Source organism: Capra hircus, chromosome 1 (genome assembly GCF_001704415.2).
Source record: "Capra hircus breed San Clemente chromosome 1, ASM170441v1, whole genome shotgun sequence".
Taxonomy (NCBI): Eukaryota; Metazoa; Chordata; class Mammalia; order Artiodactyla; family Bovidae; genus Capra; species Capra hircus.
Genome location: NC_030808.1, coordinates 142,309,883 through 142,332,746, shown reverse-complemented (window position 1 = coordinate 142,332,746; position 22,864 = coordinate 142,309,883). Strand labels below are relative to the sequence as shown.

The 22,864-nt window shown below is 49.9% G+C and overlaps 1 protein-coding gene across 1 annotated transcript in view; it reads right to left on the bottom strand.

Annotated features, from left to right (window-relative positions):
* Positions 13,188 to 22,864, bottom strand: part of UBASH3A (ubiquitin associated and SH3 domain containing A) — a 39,890-nt gene continuing 30,213 nt past the window's right edge. The window contains exons 9-14 of the mRNA XM_018051698.1: positions 22,104 to 22,226; positions 20,989 to 21,081; positions 18,588 to 18,732; positions 17,868 to 17,974; positions 15,328 to 15,437; positions 13,188 to 13,879 (exon numbers count right to left, since the gene is read on the bottom strand). Coding sequence (XP_017907187.1) covers positions 13,742 to 13,879; positions 15,328 to 15,437; positions 17,868 to 17,974; positions 18,588 to 18,732; positions 20,989 to 21,081; positions 22,104 to 22,226 — 716 coding nt within the window. The 3' untranslated portion in view covers positions 13,188 to 13,741. The remainder of the gene's footprint in view (positions 13,880 to 15,327; positions 15,438 to 17,867; positions 17,975 to 18,587; positions 18,733 to 20,988; positions 21,082 to 22,103; positions 22,227 to 22,864) is intronic.

Genomic DNA, 22,864 nt, shown 5'->3' with positions numbered 1-22,864 from the left:
TACTTATCCATCCAATTACCATGGTAGATATTCTTTATTTTTTGGGTATACATTCAGATTTCCATCTGGCATCATTTCCTTCTGATAAAGAATTTTCTTTGTATTTTTTATTATGTGGCTTTGCTGGTGATAAACTTCTTTAGCTTTTCATATTTGAAAAAGTTTTTATTTCACTTTTTTTTTTGATGCATGTTTTCACTTGGTATAGAACCTTATGTTGACAGGTTTTCCTTCAATACTTATAGATCCTTGTCCACATTCCTCATACTTGTATTATTTCAGACACAAAGTCTGCAGTCATTCTTAAATTTGTGCCTCTGTATGTTTTGTATAATTTTACTCTTTTTGCTTTTAAGATTTCTATTTATTCCTGGTTCTGAACAATTTGATTATATTTTTTCTCATGTAATTTTCATTATATTTCTTGTGCTTGGAGTTTGTTGAAATTCTTCGCTGTGGGTTTGTACTTCTCATCAGACTTAGAAACATTTCAGCCATTGCTTTTCAAAAATATTTTTTCCCCTTTCCCTTTCAAGAACTCCAATTCTTCAGGCACTGGCCCGCTCAAGATTTTCTTACAATTTACTAGTGTTCTATTTTGTTGTCAGTCATTTTTCTCTGTTTTTATTTGGTTGGTTTTTATTGTTATGTGGTCATATTTACCAATCTTTTCTTTTGCAATGTCTAATTGACCATTAATTCGATCCAGTGTGTTTTTAAGCCTCAGTTTTAAAATTGTAGTTTTCATCTCAAGATACTTGATTTAAGTAAGTGTGTTGGGGACTTCCCTGGTAGTCCAGTGGTTAAGAATCCACCTTCTAGTGCAGTGGATGTGGATTCTATCCTTGGTCAGAATACTGGGATCCCACATGCTGCAGAGGAACTAAGCCTGTGCGCCACAACTAGAGAGCCTGTGCGCCACAACTCCTGAGATTGTGTGCCACGATGAAGTTTGGTATACTGATGCAATAATGAGCCCATGTGCCGCACCTAAGACTTGAAACAGCCAAAGAAGTGAATAAGTGCACTGCTGAATAATTGAAGTTTACCATCCACACGTCCCTGCAGTTCTCTCTGTGCAACTTTCTTGTCTGGTACTGGTGAATTCCTGCTGTTTTGTCACTACAACCTCTCACCCCATCTCATCTACTCAGGCAGCCTGCTGGGCTTGCCTAGGCTCTCCCTCTCTGTACTGTTATCTGACCCTCTGTCCCCAGGCAGTAAGACAGGCAATTGTATGGCCTACCTTGTTTGTTTCTCTCTCCCAGAGTTCATTGTCCTCTGTTGCCTGGTGTAAAAGAGCTCAATAACCATTACGTTATGTATATATTTCCATTTCTAGCAAGAAGGAAAGCCAATCCCTCTAATTCCATCTTGACCAAAGGCTGCTGTCTAGTAATTTTCGATTACATGTCTGACATTATCAGTTTGATACTGAGCTCTGGATTTTATTGTACTTCATTGAAGACTGTTGGAGTTTTTTTCTGTCTCACAGTTAAGATATTTGAAGACTGGCTTGGTGTTTTGGTTTTATATTTGTTTGGAGAAGGTCTGAAGTGTCCTTTTACTCTGTATTTGTCCCACTGCTAAGATGTGACTCATGCCATTTATCAGTTGTTTGCCTCTCAGCTCCTGCTCCACTGGTGATTCTCCTGTGCCACAGTAATGAAGCTTTAAGCCTGTCTCGTCTTCAGTGGGACTTCCCAGGTGACTCAGATGGTAAAGAATCCACCTGCAATGCAAGAGACCTGAGTTTGACCCCTGGGTTGGGAAGATCCCCTGGAGAAGGGATTGGCTACCTACCCCAGTAGTCTTGCCTGGAAAACTACATGGACAGAGGAGCCTGGCAGCCTTTCAGTTCATGGGATTGGAAAGAGTAGGATATGACTCTTCTTCCTCTTCAAAAAGCACAATATTAAGTTTTGTCAGCAGAGGGTGCTGGAGGGAAATTTCAGGAGGAAAGAGCTTCTATTTCTGATTCTGATATGTTGTCTTTTTTTTTTTTTTTTTAAATGCTGAACACAGTCTGATCACCACCTGGATATGGCCCTTCAGACATGGACACCAGGCTTCACGCCACTCTGTTGGGAAGTGGACTTCCAATGTCCCATTCCTCTCCACACACTGGCTCACCAGCTTTGGTCAATCTGTACCTGCAGGGTGTTTCCTGTTTCCATGGTTGCTGTGAACCAACTCTGGATTGCACAGTCTAGCAAAGTTCTTTGCACCCAGTGACTTGCAAATACTGTCTCCAATGAGGTCTGAACCCCAGCCACAGGGAGGAAGCCCTCCTCCCACAGTTGTCCATTCTTGGATATTGTCCCTCAGCTTTAAGTTGTTTTTTAGTATTCTCTTTCAATTTTTATACTTACTCCCCTGTTATAGTTCACAATTTTTTATGTTAAATGTTCCTGTTCAAATTATTGGGTGGTATCCTGATTTATTGTTGTTGTTGTTGCTGATTTGCTAAGTTGTATCTGGCTCTGTGCAACCCCATGGACCACAGCATGCCAGGCTCCCCTGTCCTTCACTGTCTCCCAGAGTTGGCTCAAACTCATGTCCATTGAGTCAGTAATGCTATTCAACCATCTCATCCTCTGTCATCTTCTTCTTCTCCTGCCCTCAGTCTTTCCCAGCATCAGGGTCTTTTCCAATGAGTCAGCTATTCACACCAGGTGGCCAAAGTACTGGAGCTTCAGCTTTAGCATCAATCTTTCTGATACATATTCAGATTGATTTCCTTTAGGATTGACTGGTTTGGTTTCCCTGAAGTCCAAGGGACCCTCAAGAGTCTTCTCCAGCACCACAATTCAAAAGCATCAATTCTTCAGCTCTCAGTCTTCTTTATGGTCCAACTGTCACATCCACATATGATGACTGGAAAAACCATAGCTTTGACTAGATGGACTTTGCTGGCAAAGTGATGTCTCTGCTTTTTAATACCCTATCTAGGTTTGTCACTAACATGTAAGTTTTTTTGGCCCCTACTGAATGCCTTACATATTCGGTGAGGACCTCTGCATGCTGACTGGTGGAACTTAAGTGTTTCACACACATGTAACCTCTGAGAAGTATTTTGCTTATGGTTCAGTGGTCATTCATTGCCCGACTTGGTGGAATTTCTCTCTACTCTTGCTCAGATGGGAATTCAGCCAGAGACTCAAGGGAACCTCCATGTAGATTCTAGACCTCTTTCTCTGTGTCTCCCTCCTTTTGTGTTCCTTGTCCTACCATTTCTCTGCTTCATCCATCACTCAACTGCGGAAGATCGCTAGATTTTGTTTGTATTTCCCTCACTGCATTCTGGTTTAGAAATTACTTCTAGGTAGAAAGCTGCAATGATATTAGGGCTCATTTCATTTTTGTTTGTTTGTTTGTTTTCCTGTTCAACCATCACAGTCTCACACTGCTGCTTGTCCAACATCTGAAAAAATTCTACTTCATATATTTTTGCTCATGGTGAGAAAGCAAGTCCCATAACAAGTTACCTTTAGGACTCATTCACTTTTGATGCAGACTCTGCATTTCCATCAAGCTCCCAGGTGACGTCCATCCTACCACGATTTTGAGAAGCAAGAGGTTAGATGGCTTATTCAGAGTTTCTTGCTTTCCTCAAAGACTGGTTGTGTTTCCCCAGATTATAAGCTCTGAGATCCCCGTTTTTTAATAATGATGATGTGAGCCAGGGTACAGTGTCTGCCCTTCTGTTAGCACCCAGACCAAGAAGAGCACAATTTGTTCAAGGACCACTGAAGGTAGTAAAACATGTTTTCCAGAATCAGCTGCTAAAATAAGCTGGACTCTCTTTCCAGGAAGGGTTCTAGGGGAGAGCTTACCTATGGCTCATTTAGAGCACCTCTCTTTGGGGATTTTTTCACTTTTGCGCTATAGTTTCTTTGGAAATTGCAGTATTTGGCCTATTGCACTGACAGATCCTCATCTTATTGTGAATGGAACAGCGTGAAAGATAATGAGTTTTGAGTTGAAAGAGACATTTTTGGAGGGAGAAGGAGAAATCTGAGATTTCCAGATCATTCATTTGGGGAATGATTTCTTCCAGGACATCTTTACTTCATTGAGAAGACTGTATGTGTGTGTATGTTTGGTTTCTAGCATTTTGGGAGGCTGAAGTCTTAGAATAAAATGGTACCCAACAGCTGGAAATGGCATTTCCTTGGAACCAGACAGGAATGAGAAGCTAAGGATTCTGGGAATTTTCTGCAGACACTTGCAAAGACCTTTAGACACAGCTGGCTTGCTATTACCCTTTGTGATGGAGCAGCCTTGTAAAACTTGCAAACTCTCTAAAAGTCAAGTTCAGTTGGTAGTTTGACGCCTCCACCTCCCAGAGTTCACTCAGCGTGTGGAGGATTTGGCTTTGTCTTGCCTCGGAGGAAGTGTGTCCGTTTCCTGTGTGGGGGAGGCAGCAGGTCGGGGTGGGGGGGTGGGCGTGGAAGCAGGCGGCATCCAGTTGAATGGGGTGGCTGGGTACAGGCAAGGGGAGGGGCTCCTTCCAGGCAGGGTGCAGGCGCCAGAGTCGCCAACTGGACTGGGAACCCAAAAGAGAGAACCTTGGAGGCTAGCATTTCACTCTGAACCCCAGGCCCAGCTCTTCTGAGTCTTTCTTCCCAGCCCAGGGCCACGGTCTCTTCTGATCTGGCCCCTTCCTCCTGCCTCTCCCCATTTTGTGAGAGAGACTGGTTTTCCTCTGCAGGAAGTGGGCACCAGCCTGATGCACTTGTGATAGTGCCCACAAGCCGGTCAAAGCCCCTCCCACTAAGCCAACGGAGCATTGGTGCGCTCAGCCAGTTCACACCGGATCAAGAGAGTGGGTTTTGAAATTCTCAGGCACTTTGTAAATCAACTGTTACAACACTGGTGGTGGCTCAGAATCAACCAAGGTGAGAGGAGTATTTGCCCCACGGAAATTAACAAACATCAGAGACACTCCTGATCGGTCCCCCTCCCCACCCCCCCCACCCCCCCCACCGGTAAGAGAATGAGGCTTCCTCCAGAACAGTGAGGGATGTTGCCGGTGTCACAATGGTGAGCCCAGGGCACGCGGAGATTGTGTCTTCAATCTCATGAGTAAAGACAGAATTGGAGCTCACACCTAGATCCCTTGAACCCCATACATTTCCTCTGCTGGAGGAAATGTTTATACACAATGCTGGAGGTGATGTTTGTACACGTTGAATAATTAACGTCGCCTTCATTATGGAACCTATTTCAAGCAATTCTGTTAATCTTTGTGCATCCACACTCTCTGCTGGCCCTTGGGACTTGGGGAGAGGGGAGTGTAGGGAGGAACTGAGGAGATTACTCTGATTTAGGATCATGTGCTGGTTCCAAGGACTCTACAGCCTTTGGGTGTTCATGGCAGACTTTCATATGGTATTGCTTTTATGTGGAATCTAAAAATGCGAGCAAATGAACTTACTTACAAAACAGATACAGACTCAGGAAACAAGCTTATGTTTATTAGAGGGGTAAGATGGTGGAGAGGGATAAATCATGAGGTTGGGACTAACATACACCCACTCCAGTATCCTTGCCTGGAGAATCCCATGGATGGAAGAGCCTGGTGGGCTACAGTCCATGGGGTCACAAAGAGTCGGACACTACTGAGTGACTTCACTTTCACTTTCACTTCACTACTATATTTAAGATAGGTAATCAACAAGGACACATTGTATAGCACAGAGAACTCAATACTCTGGTAACCCATGTGGGAAAAAAATCCGAAAAAGAATGGAGATATATTATATATATATAATTGAATCACTTTGCTATACACCTGAGACTACCACAGCATTGTAAATCAACCATACTCCAATACAAAGTTAAAAATTAACAAAGAAACAAACAAACAGACTTTAAAGATCTAGAATTTGGTTGGAAGACTCAGTCAAACACACTAAAACATTAGAAGCAAGGCTGGGCTGTCACCAGGACTGGCCACCAGGACAGAAAGCTCTGGCCACTGGACAGAGCTTATCCATGCTGGTCCCAGGCGCCTGTCAGAGCAGCTAATCCCTGCCACTCACACATCTGTTCACGGGCACCTCTTGCGCTTTGCATCATCACAAGCTGCTCTGCTCAAGAAGGGTCCTATTCATTCTGACTTCTGTCTCCATAGTACCCTTACCAGTGGGTGGGGTACCACGTGTACCCAGCAGGGGTTCTGCTGGCATACCTGTGTGGGTCCTGGGGAGCCTGAGTGCCTTGATATGTCATCACCCAGGACCAGGGTATTCAGCATCTCTGCCAAAGGAATGCATCAGTGGTTCTCAACCAGGGCTCTTTTGCTCCCAGGTATGTTTGGCAATGTCTAGAGACATTGTGGGGGCTTCCCTGGTGGCTTAGATGATAAAAAGAACCTGCTTGCAATACAGGAGGCCTGAGTTCAGTCCCTGGGTTGGGAAGGTCCCCAGGAGAAGAGAATGGGTACCCACTCCAGTATTCTTGCCTGGAGAATCCCATGGAAAGAGGAGCCTGGAAGGCTACAGTCCTTGAAGTTGCAAAAGAGTCAGACATGACTGAGCAACTAAGCACACACAGACACACACACACACACACACTTTTTGGTTATTATAATAGGGAGGAGGGGTGCTTCTGGCATCTTACTGGGTCTAGACCAAGGACGCTGTTGAATGTCCCTCAAGGTGCAGGGCACCTCCCCCACAGCAAACCATAGACCCTCCCCAGTATAAGTAGAGCCAAGACTGGGAAACCCTGGACCATGTGAATGGAGCAGGTTGGCAGATGCATCACTCTCTCAGAGGTGGCTGGGTGCTGCTCTGTGCCCAGGTCCTTGGCTTACAATGAAGTTGGCACCCAGTCACTACTGCACCCTCTGAAACAAGTGATGTCTACACAAACAAGTGACAGCAAACAGCAGAGCAAGGCAGAGCATGGCTCAGGGCACGGGGGTCCCTGCGGTACAGAAGGCAGAGGCTGGGAGGGTTGGACAGCAGGAGAGCACCCAGGAGGAGGGGGCTGCAGGTAGGGAGCAGCGGATGGCTTTTCCAGCTTGTACTTTTAAACTTTGTTGAAGGTGCCTTTTAAAGCAGATTTGAAAAATGTTTTAGTTGAATTTATCTCTTTTTCCTTTTACAGTTCCAGATTTCTGTGTCATGGTTTTCCAAAGGCTTTCCTCATACTCTGAAATACTTAAAATAAAAATTCTCACATGGTGTCTTCTAGTACTTCTATAATTTCACTTTTTACATTTAAATCTTTGATTTTTTTTTTTTTTTGCGATGAGTGAGGGATGACCCCACCTTTCCTTTCCCCAGATGGTGACCCCATTGTCTCAACATCACTGACTTAACCATCCAATTACCCCCAGTCGTCTCATCACCCAGTTTAACAAACATAAACCCCTGTATTCTATTTATACTTCTGCTCTCTCTGCCTGAAATCCAGCATGTCTGCCATACTGTTTTAACTACAGTAGCTCTATAGCGTGTTTACTATCTCTTGGGGTTACTTCCCTTCCTCCCCCCATCACTCTCTTTGGAATTTGTTCATTGTTCCTGGGATGTTTGTTTTTCCACATGAACTTTCAGCTCCACTTATCTCCCTCAAAAGTCACTTTTACAGTTTTCAGTTGACTGTGATCCCTCTGTGGGTTCATTGAGGAGACACATCTTTGTGGATGTTGAGTCTTCCTTTCTGTGTGGGAGCCACCCCAGGCTCCTCTGTGTCCCTCAGGGATAAGCTGTGTTCACCAGTCCTGTAAGTGTATTCCTAAGGCATTTACGTTGTGCTGTCATGGCCATGCAAACAGGACATTGCCTACATTGTAGCTCCTAAGGATGTGGCCATAAAGAAAAGCTATTGCCATCTGAATTCACCCTTGAACTCAGCCACGTTGCTGAATTCGCTTCTTGGGGTGTGAGGATTTCAGTCTATTTCATGGGGTTCCAGGCTTGTGGTCCAGGCATCCGCAAATACTGACAATTGGCTTTCCATGTGACTGTTGCCTGGAAGGAGCAGGGGCTCTGCCCGTGCATGGGTGGGAAGGATGTTTCTGTTCCCACTTCATCTTCCATGGCTCCTTGTGCTGATATGGATGCAGTGGGAGGAGCAGTTAGAGCTGTTTGTAGACCTTTGTGAGCCCCTGAGTCCAAGCAATAAAGGGCCTGGGAGAAGGTGAGAACCCCAATTTGTCTCTGTGCAAAGAGGTTCTGGGAGCACTGGCTGTGACCTAGGTGGGTGCCTGGTCCTCCTCTAGGTGGCAGGTTGGCAAAGACACCAGAGGCTCATGAACTTGGGGGCTGAGAAGGGCAGTGTCCCACAGACCCCTCCTCAAGCACCCGTGCTCCCTTGGGGACTCTGGGAAATACATGGGGTGGGAGGAGAGGAGCTCAGGGTGTTGGCACAACGTCCCCAGACCTCATTCTTCCCCAAGGCCAGCGTGAGAGGATCTTTGTGTGGCCTGGGTTCTTGCCTTTATTCCTTGCAAGAGCTGCCCACAGGGAGTCAGATTTTTGTGTTTGCTCTTTGAAAATAGGTACAGAAAGAGTCAGAATAGGTCATGCATGAATATGGATCCATTAAATGGGTTCGGTTGGTGTGACTTTTATTATCTTCCTTGTGCGGAGCTGCATGCCTCTGGCTGGTCCAGCCCTTCAGAAACATCTGTTTTTGGCATTTGCATCAGTGTTTTTCACGCTCTGTATTAGTGTCCTGGGGCTGCCTTGAAAAAGTGCCATAGGCTGGGCAGCTCAAAAAATAGTTGCTAATTACAGTCTTACACTCTGGAGGCTGGGAATCCAAGGCGGAGGTGTGGGTGGGGCTGGTTCTCCTGAGGCCTCTCTCTTGGGCATAGGGATGGCCATCTGCTCCGTGTCCTCACATGGTCATCCTGTGTGTGTCAGGGTCCTCATTTCCTCTTCTTATAAGGACATCAGTCATCTTGGGTTAGGGCCCACCCCAATGAGTGCATTTCACTTTTATCACCTCTTTAAAGGCCTGTCCAAAAAAAAAAAAAAAAAAGTCCTATTCTGAAGTGCTGTGGTTAGGACTTCATCTTAACAAATTTTGGGAAGGGAAGACAGGATTCAGCAACACGACTCGTAGCTGAAGCTTCTCATATTTGGCTCTAAAATAAGACTGGCTTCAGTGGAACGTGACAGGTCTTTCTTCTCAGAGAAACTTGGCATTTTAGCAGGGACTTGTGGCCCCAGAATCTGCGGCTCAGTGCTTCTCCATCACGGGTACGAGTTCAAGATCCCCGGCTCCTCGGCAACCCAGCCCTAGGCCAGCTCCTCCTCCGGTTTCAACCTCCTCCCTTCTGAGAAAGCTCAGCTGGGAAGAATCCCAGTCATCGTGCCCCCAGTTTCATAGACAGTGTTTGCTGAGTCGGGGATGTGAGTAAACCACGTTGGAGGGTTCCTTTCCAGTTTTGTTCCTGTCTATAGGTGAGGACATCAAAGAGATGATGTGAGGGGAGGGTTGGAGGTGGGAGCTTGTGGGAACAGGATGTCTGTTTCCAGATGATATCAGCAGGGAGTCAAATGAGGCTTGTGAACCCTGAGGACCAGCAGGGCCAAAGGAAAGAAGAAAGTGCTCAGAAATTTTTTCTTTCTTTTTTTTTTTTTGGCTTATTAGTTCACAAAAAACTTATGCCAAATAATGAAAAGCTTCCAAAGGCATCACACTCCGTGCCCCTCCCCAGCATAGTTCTGTTCTCCAGCCTTCTCCCACCCACTCCTCCCACCTCCCACTTGAGGGTCATTCTAGAAGTCAAGAATGACAGAAGAGGGCTTTTCTACCTTTGTCGCAGAAGGAGGTCTTGTCAACCAGCGTTATAGGATATAAAGAGAACTGTGCTTCTTGCATACTTGACCTCAAGCTCTGAGGTTCAGACCCATCTTGTTGTCTGGTGTAGACCCCCACAGGTAGTCCAGTGAGGAGGAGGTGGTGGTCTGCCTCCTTCATCACTCAGGCCATGAGACCCAGAAGCCTCACTCTGCAGAGGGTGAACCCAGATGTCTTGGGGACCACCCCAAAGAAGTGGCGACTGTGTAAATCCCATGAGCTTGACTTGTGACATTTTTATTCACCATCATGATTAGGAACGTCAGTGGGGCACTGGTGTATCCAGAAAAGAACAAAGGTGTTGGGGTCGGGCAGCATGTCTCAGCATGACCACACCCTCCCTCTGAGCACTCTGAGGGCTATTTCTTCTTCTTGGGCAAGGATGGGGTAAGAGGACGCAGCTGAGTGCCCCCTCCATTGACTGCCTGGACCAGCTTGTACAAAGTCAGACACCCTTGGATGCACCATCCCTGGAGGCTTCACTGTGCCTGGGTGGGGGTCCTCTCTGGTTTCTCTCTCCTGATAGTCAGGGCGGGACACACCCCCTCCATTTTTCAAAGCCATTCTCCCAGCTCCACTTGATCAAAATGGAGAAAAAGAGAAACTGAGTAAGCCCTGCACCAAGGGGATGTCATAACCCCTTCCACCCTGGCCTCTGTATAAATAGCCCAATGTACTTGGGAGGACTGGGGCTGATGGGCTGAAGGGCGGCCCCTGAGGGACTGGGAGCAATGGACGGAAAGGTGGCCCCTGAGAGGACTGTGGGGTGATGGGCTGAAGGGCGGCCCCTGAGGGACTGGGGGGTGATGGGCTGAAGGGCTGCCCCTGAGAGGACTGTGGGGTGATGGGCTGAAGGGCGGCCCCTGAGAGGACTGGGGGGTGATGGGCTGAAGGGCAGCCCCTGAGAAGACTGGGAGTGATGGGCTGAAGTGTGCCCCTGAGAGGACTGTGGGGTGATGGGCTGAAGGGCGGCCCCTGAGAGGACTGGGAGCAATGGACGAAAAGGTGGCCCCTGAGAGGACTGGGGGCGATGGGCTGAAGGGCGGCCCCTGAGAGACTGGGGGGTGATGGGCTGAAGGGTGGGCCCTGAAGGACTGTGGGGTGATGGGCTGAAGGGCGGCCCCTGAGAGGACTGGGGGCGATGGGCTGAAGGGCAGCCCCTGAGAAGACTGGGAGTGATGGGCTGAAGTGTGCCCCTGAGAGGACTGTGGGGTGATGGGCTGAAGGGCGGCCCCTGAGAGGACTGGGGGCAATGGACTGAAAGGTGGCGCCTGAGAGGACTGTGGGGTGATGGGCTGAAGGGCGGCCCCTGAGAGACTGGGGGGTGATGGGCTGAAGGGTGGGCCCTGAAGGACTGTGGGGTGATGGGCTGAAGGGCAGGCCTTGAGAGGACTGGGGGCAATGACTGAAAGGTGGTCCCTGAGAGGACTGTGGGGTGATGGGCTAAAGGGTGACCTCGGAGGGACTGGGGTGTATTGGATTGAAGGGCGGCCCCTGAGGGACTGTGGGGTGATGGGCTGAAGGGCGGCCCCTGAGAGGATTAGGGGGTGATGGGCTGAAGGGTGCCCCTGAGAGGACTGTGGGGTGATGGGCTGAAGGCAGCCGTTGAGGGACTGTGGGGTGATGGGCTGAAGGGCGGCCCCTGAGAGGACTGGGGGGTGATGGGCTGAAGGGCGGCCCCTGAGAGGACTGTGGGGTGATTGGGTGAAGGCGGCCCTTGAGGGACTGTGGGGTGATGGGCTGAAGGGCGGCCCCTGAGAGGACTGTGGGGTGATTGGGTGAAGGCGGCCCTTGAGGGACTGTGGGGTGATGGGCTGAAGGGCGGCCCCTGAGAGGACTGGGGGGTGATGGGCTGAAGGGCAGCCCCTGAGAGGACTGGGAGTGATGGGCTGAATGGTGCCCCTGAGAGGACTGGGAGTGATGGGCTGAAGTGTGCCCCTGAGAGGACTGGGGGCGATGGCTGAAGGGTGCCCCTGAGAGGACTGTAGGCTGATGGGCTGAAGGCAGCCCTTGAGGGACTGTGGGGTGATGGGCTGAAGGGCGGCCCCTGAGAGGACTGTGGGGTGATGGGCTGAAGGCGGCCCTTGAGGGACTGTGGGGTGATGGGCTGAAGGGCGGCCCCTGAGAGGACTGGGGGCTGATGGGCTGAAGGGCAGCCCCTGAGAGGACTGGGAGTGATGGGCTGAAGTGTGCCCCTGAGAGGACTGTGGGGTGATGGGCTGAAGGGCGGCCCCTGAGAGGACTGGGAGCAATGGATGGAAAGGTGGCCCCTGAGAGGACTGTGGGGTGATGGGCTGAAGGGCGGGCCCTGAGAGGACTGGGGGCAATGGACGGAAAGGTGGCCCCTGAGAGGACTGTGGGGTGATGGGCTGAAGGGCGGGCCCTGAGAGGACTGGGGGCAATGGACGGAAAGGTGGCGCCTGAGAGGACTGTGGGGTGATGGGCTAAAGGGTGGCCTCGGAGGGACTGGGGTGTATTGGACTGAAGGGCGGCCCCTGAGGGACTGGGGGGTGATGGGCTGAAGGGCGGCCCCTGAGAGGACTGGGGGGTGATGGGCTGAAGGGCGGCCCCTGAGAGGACTGGGGGCAATGGACGGAAAGGTGGTGCCTGAGAGGACTGTGGGGTGATGGGCTGAAGGGCGGCCCCTGAGAGGACTGTGGGGTGATGGGCTGAAGGTGGCCCCTGAGAGGATTAGGGGGTGATGGGTTGAAGGGCGGCCCCTGAGAGGACTGGGGGCGATGGCTGAAGGGTGCCCCTGAGAGGATTAGGGGGTGATGGGCTGAAGGGCGGCCCCTGAGAGGACTGGGGGTGATGGCTGAAGGGTGCCCCTGAGAGGATTAGGGGGTGATGGGCTGAAGGGCGGCCCCTGAGAGGACTGGGCGGTGATGGGCTGAAGGGCCGCCCTTGAGGGACTCGGGGGTGATGGACTGAATGGTGGCCCCTGAGAGGACTGGGAGGTAATGGGCTGACGTGCGGCCCCTGAGAGGTGCGCGCCCTGGTCCCTGGTCCCTGGGCCCGCGGCTGTGTCACATGGTATGGCGAAGGGGACTTTACAGGTGGAATTAAGTTAAGGATCTTGAGATGGGGAGTTATTCCCATTGTTGGCTGGGTTCAGTATAATCTGAGGGAATTCACAAAAGGGAGATGGGAGAGCCAGCAGCAGAAGGTGACGTGGCTGTGTAGGTAGAGGAGCAGGGGATCTGAAGGGGCGCCACCGCTGCCTTTGAGGATGGAGGAAGGTGCCAGGGGCCGGAGTGTGGGCACCTCTGAAGGCCAGAGAAACAGAGAATCAGACTCTCCCTGAGGGCTGTGGAAGAAGAGTACTCCTCTGGCCCATTTCAGAACTGCTGGCCTGCTGGGCTGCAAAAGAGTAAACGTGTATGTGTTTAAAACTTGGGTCTCTAATCACCACCGTGGGCTTACTCATTATAGCAGCAGCAGGTCACAGATACCTGGTCTGTGGACACCAAGCTTGGTTCCTGGTTTTGATCTGGTAGGTGGTTTCCTTGCACCATTTTATTCAATATTTTACCTTTTTCAGCCTGTGTGGAAACAGCCCAAAAGTGATTGAAACAGAAAAAGGAAAAATAGCTGGAAACTTGACAAAAACATATAAAGTGGAATTTTCCCTGGGGTAGGCTTGGGGTGGGTCTTTAAATCCTGGAACCAGAGTCACGGGTCCTCATCCCCCACCAAGTGGCACGGCCAATGCACAGGGTACAAGATGGTGTCCCCACAACCTAGCTCGCAGGGTGGCGGTTGGCAGATGGCCAACACTCGGGTGTCTGAAAGTGCATTTTGTGCTTCTATGGATTGCTTCGGGGAGACCAGCATCCCTTCTAGATAGCAGTGTCTCACGGCCTCTGCGGAGTCCCTTCTCTCCAATGTGAGTCATGCAAACACAGAGGTGGCTTTAGTTGCCCTGGATCCAGTTCCTCCAGTTAAACGCAGAGTTGGAGCCGTGAGTCAGTGTCTTCACAGGCGGGTTCACCAACTCCCATTTTCCTTCCTCTTTGTTTTCTTCGCAGAAGCACATACCCAGAGACGGGATCTGGAGCAGAGTTAAATCAGTTATTAGTATTCCATACCAGGTCGATCGATTTTAGACTTGTTCTCAAGCCAACAGCCTTGAAGCCTGGCACGATACATCCATGCTAGCACTGTGACCTTGAACTTGGCACCAACATCCAACACAGCGGCCCCCAGGGGGACTCCCTGCCCCTCCCACAGCAGTGGGAAGTGTCTGCAGACCTCATTGAATGTCACAACTGGGGGTGCCATGGCATCTCAGGGTGACGGAGGACTGTATTTTTTCCTGGCAGTGCAGGGAGGGGCTCAGAGACCCAAGGGCTTTGCACAGCAAAGAAAGGTGCTGGCTGGGCCAGGCCAGGCCAGGGGTCTACTCTTCTGCAGTCCCCAGGCCACTTGGGGGCTCAGGGACACCTTGCTGCCCACACCTGCAGCAAACAAGCTGTGGCCAGCAATGGTGCCGTGACCAGCTCAGGGACCTATTGCTCATCACAGGTGTTATCTGCACTGCTGCACTCCCAGCCTCAAGGTTGTTGGTCAATCAACTGATTAACCTGATGAAAGGACAAGGGCAGAGGGCAAGTCTGTCCCTGAGTAGGGCTCTGGGGCAGGGAATGGGGAGGGCTGAGTCCTGAGTTTGCCTGCCTCCTTCATCTCGCCAATGGGAGGAAAGCCATCTCTGCTTTGCTGGGTGATGCTCCACAGGTTGGTCCACCTGTTATCCTTCTCTATACATCCATCACCCACTTGATTTTTCAGTATGTGTTGAGGGCAGGAGGAGAAGGGGATGACAGCAGATGAGATGGTTCGATGGCATCACCGACTCAACGGAAAAGAATCTGAGCAAACTCCCAGAGACAGTGAAGAGCAGGGAAGCCTGGTGTGCTGCAGTCCATGGGGTCCAGAGAGTTCATGACTGGACATCAACAGCTGATCCCGGCCCAGCACCGGGCACTCTGACAGCTTCAACAAGCTCCTATGTTCCACGGCTTGATGACTCCAAAGGCTAGAGGGAGGGGCTACTTCCTGCCTGTCTCCAGCCTCCCCACTCACCCACCCCATCCCCAGAGCAAGCCAGCCCAGTAACTGCTCTTTCTCTTCTTTCTTAATTTGCTCAACCCCCGCACCTACCCTCGCCAAGTGGACCATGTGCTCGACTACTAGAGTGGTAAGGACTTATCATATGACCTGATTATAAAAGTCCTCTGTCTTGTTGTTTATATTAACTTGGCAGCAAATGGCCAAAGCTGCCATGATGATAAAGATGACAAACATCCTCTGACAGTCCCCTGCCTGAGGCCACCCTCTGCACAAGAGCCAGTGGACACCTTCTCAGGGGACAAGGAGGGGTGGTTCCTGCTGCCCTGGGTTGTTCAGGACATTTGTCTCTGTTCTGAGAAGGGGGTGTGGGGACCCGCATCCTCAGGCTGCCTGCTTCCGTGGCTCCAAGAGAAAAGAGGGGGCACGTACCTTTCTCACGAGCTGGGCGAAGTCTGTGCAGTCCCGGGGCGGCAGCCCGAGCAGCGGTCGAGTACAGGTGTCCAGCGCCGAGCCATGGCCCACAACCAGGATGACACCCACTGTGGGAGGAAAGCACCCCGAGTCAGGGCAGGCACAGAGGATGCCCCTTATCAGGGCTTCAGAGTGGTCGGGTGGAATACACTTGTGGTGCCCTGAGGCCTTGGCAACCCCGGGTGGAGGCAGGCGTGGTTGATAACAGGTTAATAACACTGGCAACTGACCTCTGGTTTGCATGTAAGGTCTTCTGAGCCTGTCGCATCCTCACACGGGGCCGGCACAGACATACCTGCCCTCGAGCTTCTGGGATGAGACAGCGCCATGCTCTGAGCTGTGTCATCCAGGCCTGTGAACTTGAGCCTGATCAGCTGGTCATCACAATGGACCACAGAGAACTCTCACTTTATGGAAGGACCTCCAGAGTCCAGGGCAACATGTATGGGCAGCCAAGGCTGGGATGAAGCCAGGCTGGGGAGTTAGACTTGCTGTGGAGTCAGGGAGACCCTGGGGCTGTACCCACTGCACCACCTGAGGAGGAAACTGGAACCCGAGCTTCCTTGGAAAGTCCTGGCCCACAGAGTGATCCATTCGGGTTGCTCTAACGTGACTGTGAGGACTTCACATGTGGCATAGTGGTAAAGAACCACCTGCAATGCAGGACACACTAGAGACAAGAGTTCAGCCCCTGGGTCAGGAAGATTCCCCTGGAGGAAGGCAAGCAGCCCACTCCAGTATTCTTGCGTGGAGAATCCCATGGACAGAGGAGCCTGGCGGGCTACAGTCCAAGGGGTTGCAATGGCACCGTGACTTTGGAGGCCACCTCTTGCATCTCCTGCACTGCAGGCAGGCTCTTTACCACTGAGTCACAGGTGAAGCCCGTAACATTCCCGCTATTCTAGACATATCTGCCCCTTTCCTCTAACAACATTCAAATCCATTGAGGGTAGATTATGCGTCTTCTTCACTGAGATTTTCCCATGATGTTCTATTTGATGCCAGACACATAGCTGATGTTCACACTTGCTAACTTAAATCTTATAGGGTTGGCTTTTCATGCTTCACCATGGACATTTTCATATATACCCCAAAGGCAGGTCTGATGAATCCCCGTGTCCTCATCAGGGAGCTCCAACATTTGTTGATGTTCTGCCCATCTGGTATCATCTGTCTGTTACCTGACATCCTTCCCCGCGAGGTATTTTTATTTTTACTGAAGTATAGTTGATGTACAATATTATATAAGGCATCCAATATAGTGATTTGCAATGTTAAAAGTTATACTCCATCCACAGTTACTGTAAAATATTGGCTATTTTCCCTGTATTGCACAGTAGATCCTTGCAGTTCATTTTATACCTAGTAGTTTGTATCTCCTTGGAGAAGGCAATGGCACCCCACTCCAGTACTCTTGCCTGGAAAATCCCATGGATGGAGGAGCCTGGTAGGCTGCAGTCCATGGGGTCGCTAAGAGTCAAACTTGACTGAGCGACTTACTTTCACTTTTCACTTTCATGCATTGGAGAAGGAAATGGCAACCCACTCCAGTGTTCTTGCCTGGAGAATCCCAGGGACGGAGGAGCCTGGTGGGCTTCCATCTATGGGGTCGCACAGAGTCGGACACAACTGAAGTGACTTAGCAGCAGCAGCAGTCTGTATCTCCTACTCCCCTCTTCCATCTTGCCCCTCCATACTTCCCTCTCCCCACTGGTTCATTCTCCCACCACTCATTCATTCTCTGTATCTCTGCGTCTGCTTCTTTTTGTGTTATATTCACTAGTTTGTTGAATTTTCAGATTCCACATACAAGTGTCGTGTTTGTCTTTCTCGGTCTGACTTATTTCACTTAGCAAAATGCCCTCCAAGTCCATCCACGTTGTCACAGATGTCAAAATTTCACCCTCTTTATGGCCGAGTGTATTCCATTGTACATACGTACCACATCTTAATTTGTTGATTGGATGATGGACACTTAATGCAGTTTTTAAAGCATAGCCCAAACATCACGTTACTTTGCAGGATGTACCACGGTTTGCATCTCCAAATGAGGACTTCTCATTTTTACACAACTGCCATACCATTACCCCACTAACAAAATTAACAGTGGTTTTTTTTTTAATATCTCCATATTCATCTTCGATATTTAAATTTCTCGAATGGTCTCAGCCATCAGCTTAAACAGATGTTTTGTTTGAATTGTCATTTAGTCATGACCCAACATTTGGTAGTTGGTTCTTAGCTTCTACTTTTGTTTCCTGGGAAGTAGGCATGGGTGGTCTGTGTTGACCCTGCTATCCTGGGCCCCATTGGTTCCAGAATTGGGGGCCCCAGGTTTGGGGGGCATGTGTCTCTACAGAGGCAGTGTCTAGCATTCTGGAAGTGGGGAAACTGGAGGGGAGGTCAGGGCATTCCTAAGTTCAAAATCAGCCATTTCCAACTCAGAGGTAGGGGACCCCGGCCCCCGCTGCTGGTACCAAGGTTGCTGGGGCACTTACCATCCTGTGGGCAGGTGCTGACGATCTGTTCCATGCTCACTGCACACCTGTGCACGTAATCATCATAGCTCTCAGCCGGCAGGAGAGAGGCGAGGGGGAAGGCGGGCCTGGAGGAGGAGAGGGGAGCTGCCATTCTGGCCCATGTGTCACCAGAAGGAGCGAGATGGCTCTGCCTCTAGCTAGGGCTCACGGTCAGCAGTGAGCCTCCAGTTTTGTGCCCAAAACCAGCAAAGGGCTGGTGTTGGGGGCTGCAGCCTGCATTGTCACACAGGCTTGTGATGGCAGAGCCAGCTACGGGCGGTTCTCTGGCTGACAGATGCTAGCTGGGCTCCCTGACCTTCTTCTCAGTGGGCCTGACCTGTAGGCTTCACGTCCAACCTTGCGGACCGAGTTCAGTCAGAACCCCTCACCCCCTGTATCTGACCACCCTGGATACCTGAGCAAACTCGACTCCCCCTCTACCTCCAGACATGTCTGTCCCCCACCTGTCTGCAGTAAGGATCATTTAAGGTCTGCAAGAATCGCCCTATTCTTATATGAACTGCCTATCCCACCCCTCTCCTGGTTGAAAAGTCCCCACTGGGTCTTGTATTTGGAGAGGAGTCCCATCTCTCTTCTTCTGCCACGCCCCACTGCAGTGGTTCCTCGTGAATTATACCTTCATCTTCATCTTTAACAAGAAGGAGGAAGCCTAGTTGCAGACATCATGAGGCGGCTCACCTGTAATCCAGGCTGACGTTGAAATCCGCCTCCTTCATCTCTTCCAGGGTCATGAAGGTGGGGGTGGTTTTGCCGGCCTCCCATTTGGTCCATTCAAAGATGCCAGGTTCCACTCTTATCTTAACTTTTTTCTCCAGTTTGAACTCTGAATTCAACAGAACACAAGTATTTATCATCTTCAGGGTTTATTTTGGCTTTCTGTAAATAAGTCTGTTTCTAGGTGTAAATCAACCCTTTGCGGGGCGGGGGGGGGGGGCGGAATGTGATTTTATTTCACTTGGTGAATATTGTCCTGTGATGATGCACAGTCATGCTAGTTCTCAGACAAGAGCCACTGGGCAGTTGGAGGCTAACAGGATGACCCTCTGTCCATCAGGAAGGACCAGAGTCTCCTGGGATCTGGGAGACACCAACAGCACCCTGGTGCTCATCCTACCCTTGCATGTCCCACTGCACACGGCCCCTGGGCTCATTCTCAGGTTAAGAAGGAGCGCACCCACGAGGATTTGGCCGGTCCACTGATCCTCGGAAAAGACGAACAACCGGGGAGCCTGTTAGTCACACAGAAGCGCCATCCTGGTAAACACTTAGCCCAGACCGAGCCAAAGCAGAGGGTGGATGGGAGTCATCTTCTAGAATATTCTAACTCTCCCAACTCACCCTTCCCTAGGATTATTTTTTAATGAGACAATAAAAAAGCTCCACTTTCTATTGTAAATTAGAAAACTGGAAATGGAAGTCATGATCTGTTTTGCCAAAAATAGTACATATTTTTGCTATAGAAAAACATATTCCATAAACTGATTTTTTTTTCACACCTTCGGTAATTCCTCCTCCAGTGACATCCTTTCCACCGCTCTTCTAAGCTCAGCGCCAACCTCTCTCTCCTCTGTGTCCAGCCAACCCTCCTTTCTCTGCAGCTTCCTCCCTCTCGTATCTGACTCCAGCCCTCCTATTGCCTCCTGGGATTTTGGTCCATGGAGCCCACTCTTTTCTTCAAATCATTCACCTTCCCCAGCCTCTAACTCCCCTCTTAGGCAGCTTAAAATCTCAGCTCTGTCTCCTTGGCCCTCCTTTGTACACTCTCAGCATCTCTTGCCCTTCCCTGTTTTATTGTGTTCACTTCTTAGACTTGTCCGCGGTTAGCCTGGCTCCTCCCTGCCCACACCTGCCCCAGCCCAGCTGATGGGTCTTGACATTGGGCCGTGCCCGTGGTCTCACGTGGTCACCCTGTACTTCCACGTTTCCGTCCCAGTCCCCTTCCTGATTGGCGTGTCCCAACTTCAGTGCCTCCTGCCTTGTGCTCACCTGGTGACCTGACTTCTGTGTCTCTGAGAACATGGAGGCAAGCCCCCTGCTCACTCCCGCCCCTGTGTCCATGCACTCTGTTCTTGGTCCCATCGCTGCCATGCTCCTAGGGTGACCCAGGTCTCATGCCCTCTTCCCCATTTGGGGTGGGGGTTGAACTGGGGCCTCCAGGGCAGCCGCCCCTCTGGCAGGGACTTGCTTCTTCCTGTAGGTAGACACTCATATGGAAGGGTCTGCCGCTGGCTTCCTAACATACAGCAGGCTTTGACAGCACTGAACAGCTCCTAGGAGCCCCTCCCCTTGCTTCTGGGAGGCCTGCATTTTAGACTTTTAAAAAAAAAATTATTTATTTTAATTGGAGGCTAATAACTTTACAATATTGTAGTGGTTTTCGACATTCATTGATATGAATCAGCCATGGGAGTACATGTGTTCCCCATCCTGAAACCCCCCTCCCACCTCCCTCCTCATCCCATCCCTCTGGGTCATCCCAGTGCACCAGCGCTGAGCACCCTGTCTCATGCATTGAACCTGGACCGGTGATCTGTTTCACATATGATAATACACATGTTTCAGTGCTTTTCTCTCAGATCATCCCATCCTCGCCTTCTCCCAGAGTCCAGAAGTCTGTTCTTTATATCTGTGTCTCTTTTGCTGTCTCGTATATAGGCTTATCATTACCATCTTTCTAAATTCCACATATATGTGTTAGTATACTATATTGGTGTTTTTCTTTCTGGCTTACTTCACTCTGTTAATGGGCTCCAGTTTCATCCACCTCATTAGAACTGGTTTAAATGTACTTTAGAAGGGACCAGAGCAGTTCCCAGTTCTCTGGGAAGAAACTCACCCCCAGGTTTTTTAAAAAACACATGCATAAGTTGGTCAAAGGCAAATTAAAATCTTGACCTACCAGAAATACTAACAGGCTTAGTGCCTCCTCACAGTTCTCAGGGTTCACAACTGTCTTGTAAATTTAGACTGTCATTCACAGCCATCCACTCTCTTTGCACCTCTGCTCACTGCCCTCTCCCCCCAGAGAAGAACCATGAGGTCACAGCCACGTGAGAAGGTCGCTGGAGTTCTCACTGACCTCCCAGTATATGTTTGGCCGTCTGCACACAACGGAGGGCGGGGGAGCTGAAGACCGAGGTGATCCTGATGCCACTGTCCAGCAGAGCTTCCCCTGGAAAACAGCAGTGGGAAATGTCCCCTCTTTATCACTGTAGCCGCCCAAGGGGGCAACTTCGGAGGGCAGCTTACTACCTGTGGCAGGAAAGCTTTTTGTAGCTCCATGATCCCACCCCCAGTGTACGCACCCCGTACAATTGTGCCTGATGAGTGGGTGGAAACTGTGATTAAGGTCAGCTAGCATGCGCCCAGGGAGGAGCTGGTTTTAGTGTGTTCCTCCAGTTAACCAGTGTGCGACTTGAGGAGCCCATGAACCTTTCCGATTCTAGATTTGAGTTTCTTAATTCATAGAATGCAGACCAGATGAGCTCAATGGCCTCTTCTCTTCCACAAGGTCAATCATGTGAAACCAGAACTTCAGACAAAACAAAAGCCCAAAGGGACAGATTTTGAAATAAAATCAAAGACAGGATGTATCTTTCAATTTTTATAATAACATCCTTAGTGTACACAGTGGTCACCGATTTTTTTTTTTTTTCCTTTTCTCTCTTGTTCTTTTTGTCCCTTTCATTCCTCCTGACTTCCCCACCAATCCATTCCTGGGTCAAGTCTCTGAGCTTCCTACTTGCTGTGTGATCTTGGGTTGCTGTGTGATCTTGGGTTGCTGTGTGATCTTGGTTTGCTATGTGATCTTGGGCAAATACTTAACCTCTCTGGGCCTCAGTTTCTTCATCAGCAGAGTGAGGATAATGCTATTACTGCCCTCAAAACACGTGGCAAGGGCTCAGTGCAAGTGACTGATAATCACTGCTAGAATCAGTTACTATTCTCTTGGTTATTGCTGTTTAATTGCTAAATTATGTCTGACTCTTGCAACCCCATGGACTGTAGCCCGCCAGGTTCCTCTGTCCATAGGATTCTGCCTGCAAGAATGCTGGAGTGGGTTGCCATTTCCTTCTCTAAGGGATCTTCCCAATCCAGGGATTGAACCCTTCATTTCCTGCCTTGGCAGGCAGATTCTTTACCACCGAGCCACCTGAGAAGCCCCATTCCTCCTAGGTTGAGCCTCAAGCATACCTGCCATCCTGCACTGGAAAATTCCACAAGACGATAATGGAGGATCATTTTCAAAGTCTTTGATGCCGCGGCTCCGTTTGGGCAGGCTGCGAGGGAAGTTCAGGTCTGGCCGGTAATATCTTCCTACAGCATAAATAAGCACCAATTGTTCAATTCCATTAAGTTAGGTCATACCTGCCCCACTAAATGCTTAAGATCAAGACCCACATTTGAAGCACAGTAATTAAACTGTTGTCAACGGTGTTTTTTCTTGAATGCACCCTGTGATGTAGATTGAATTTCAGGAGGAAATTCTACTCTACTCAGCACACATTTCCTCAAACTCAGAAAACCCGTGTTTCATCTGCAGGCACCATCAGACCTTCTTCATCCTCTCAAAACCCCTCCCAAAGATACACTCGTGCAACTGCCCTGATTAAGAACAAGCATCTCCATGACTGACTTAGCTTAACTCAATACGAATCTCAAATTGGCATTAATTAATTAGGTGCAATTCAACCCATCTCCATGGCTTTAAGGTGTCACATTGCCTGTGGGCCGGAATACAAATGGCAGGAGCGGGTCCTGCATTGTGTATTATTAGTCAGTTGCTTCAGGCTGGAGAATTCCACGGGAAGAGGAGCCTGGTGGGCTACAGTCCACGGGGTTGCAAAGAGTCCGACAGGACTGAGCAACTTCATGTTCACTTTCACTTTTCAGGGGGGAGTGGACGTCAGGGGGATTCACTGGGACTGCCCCGCCTCCACCCCAATCCATTCAGA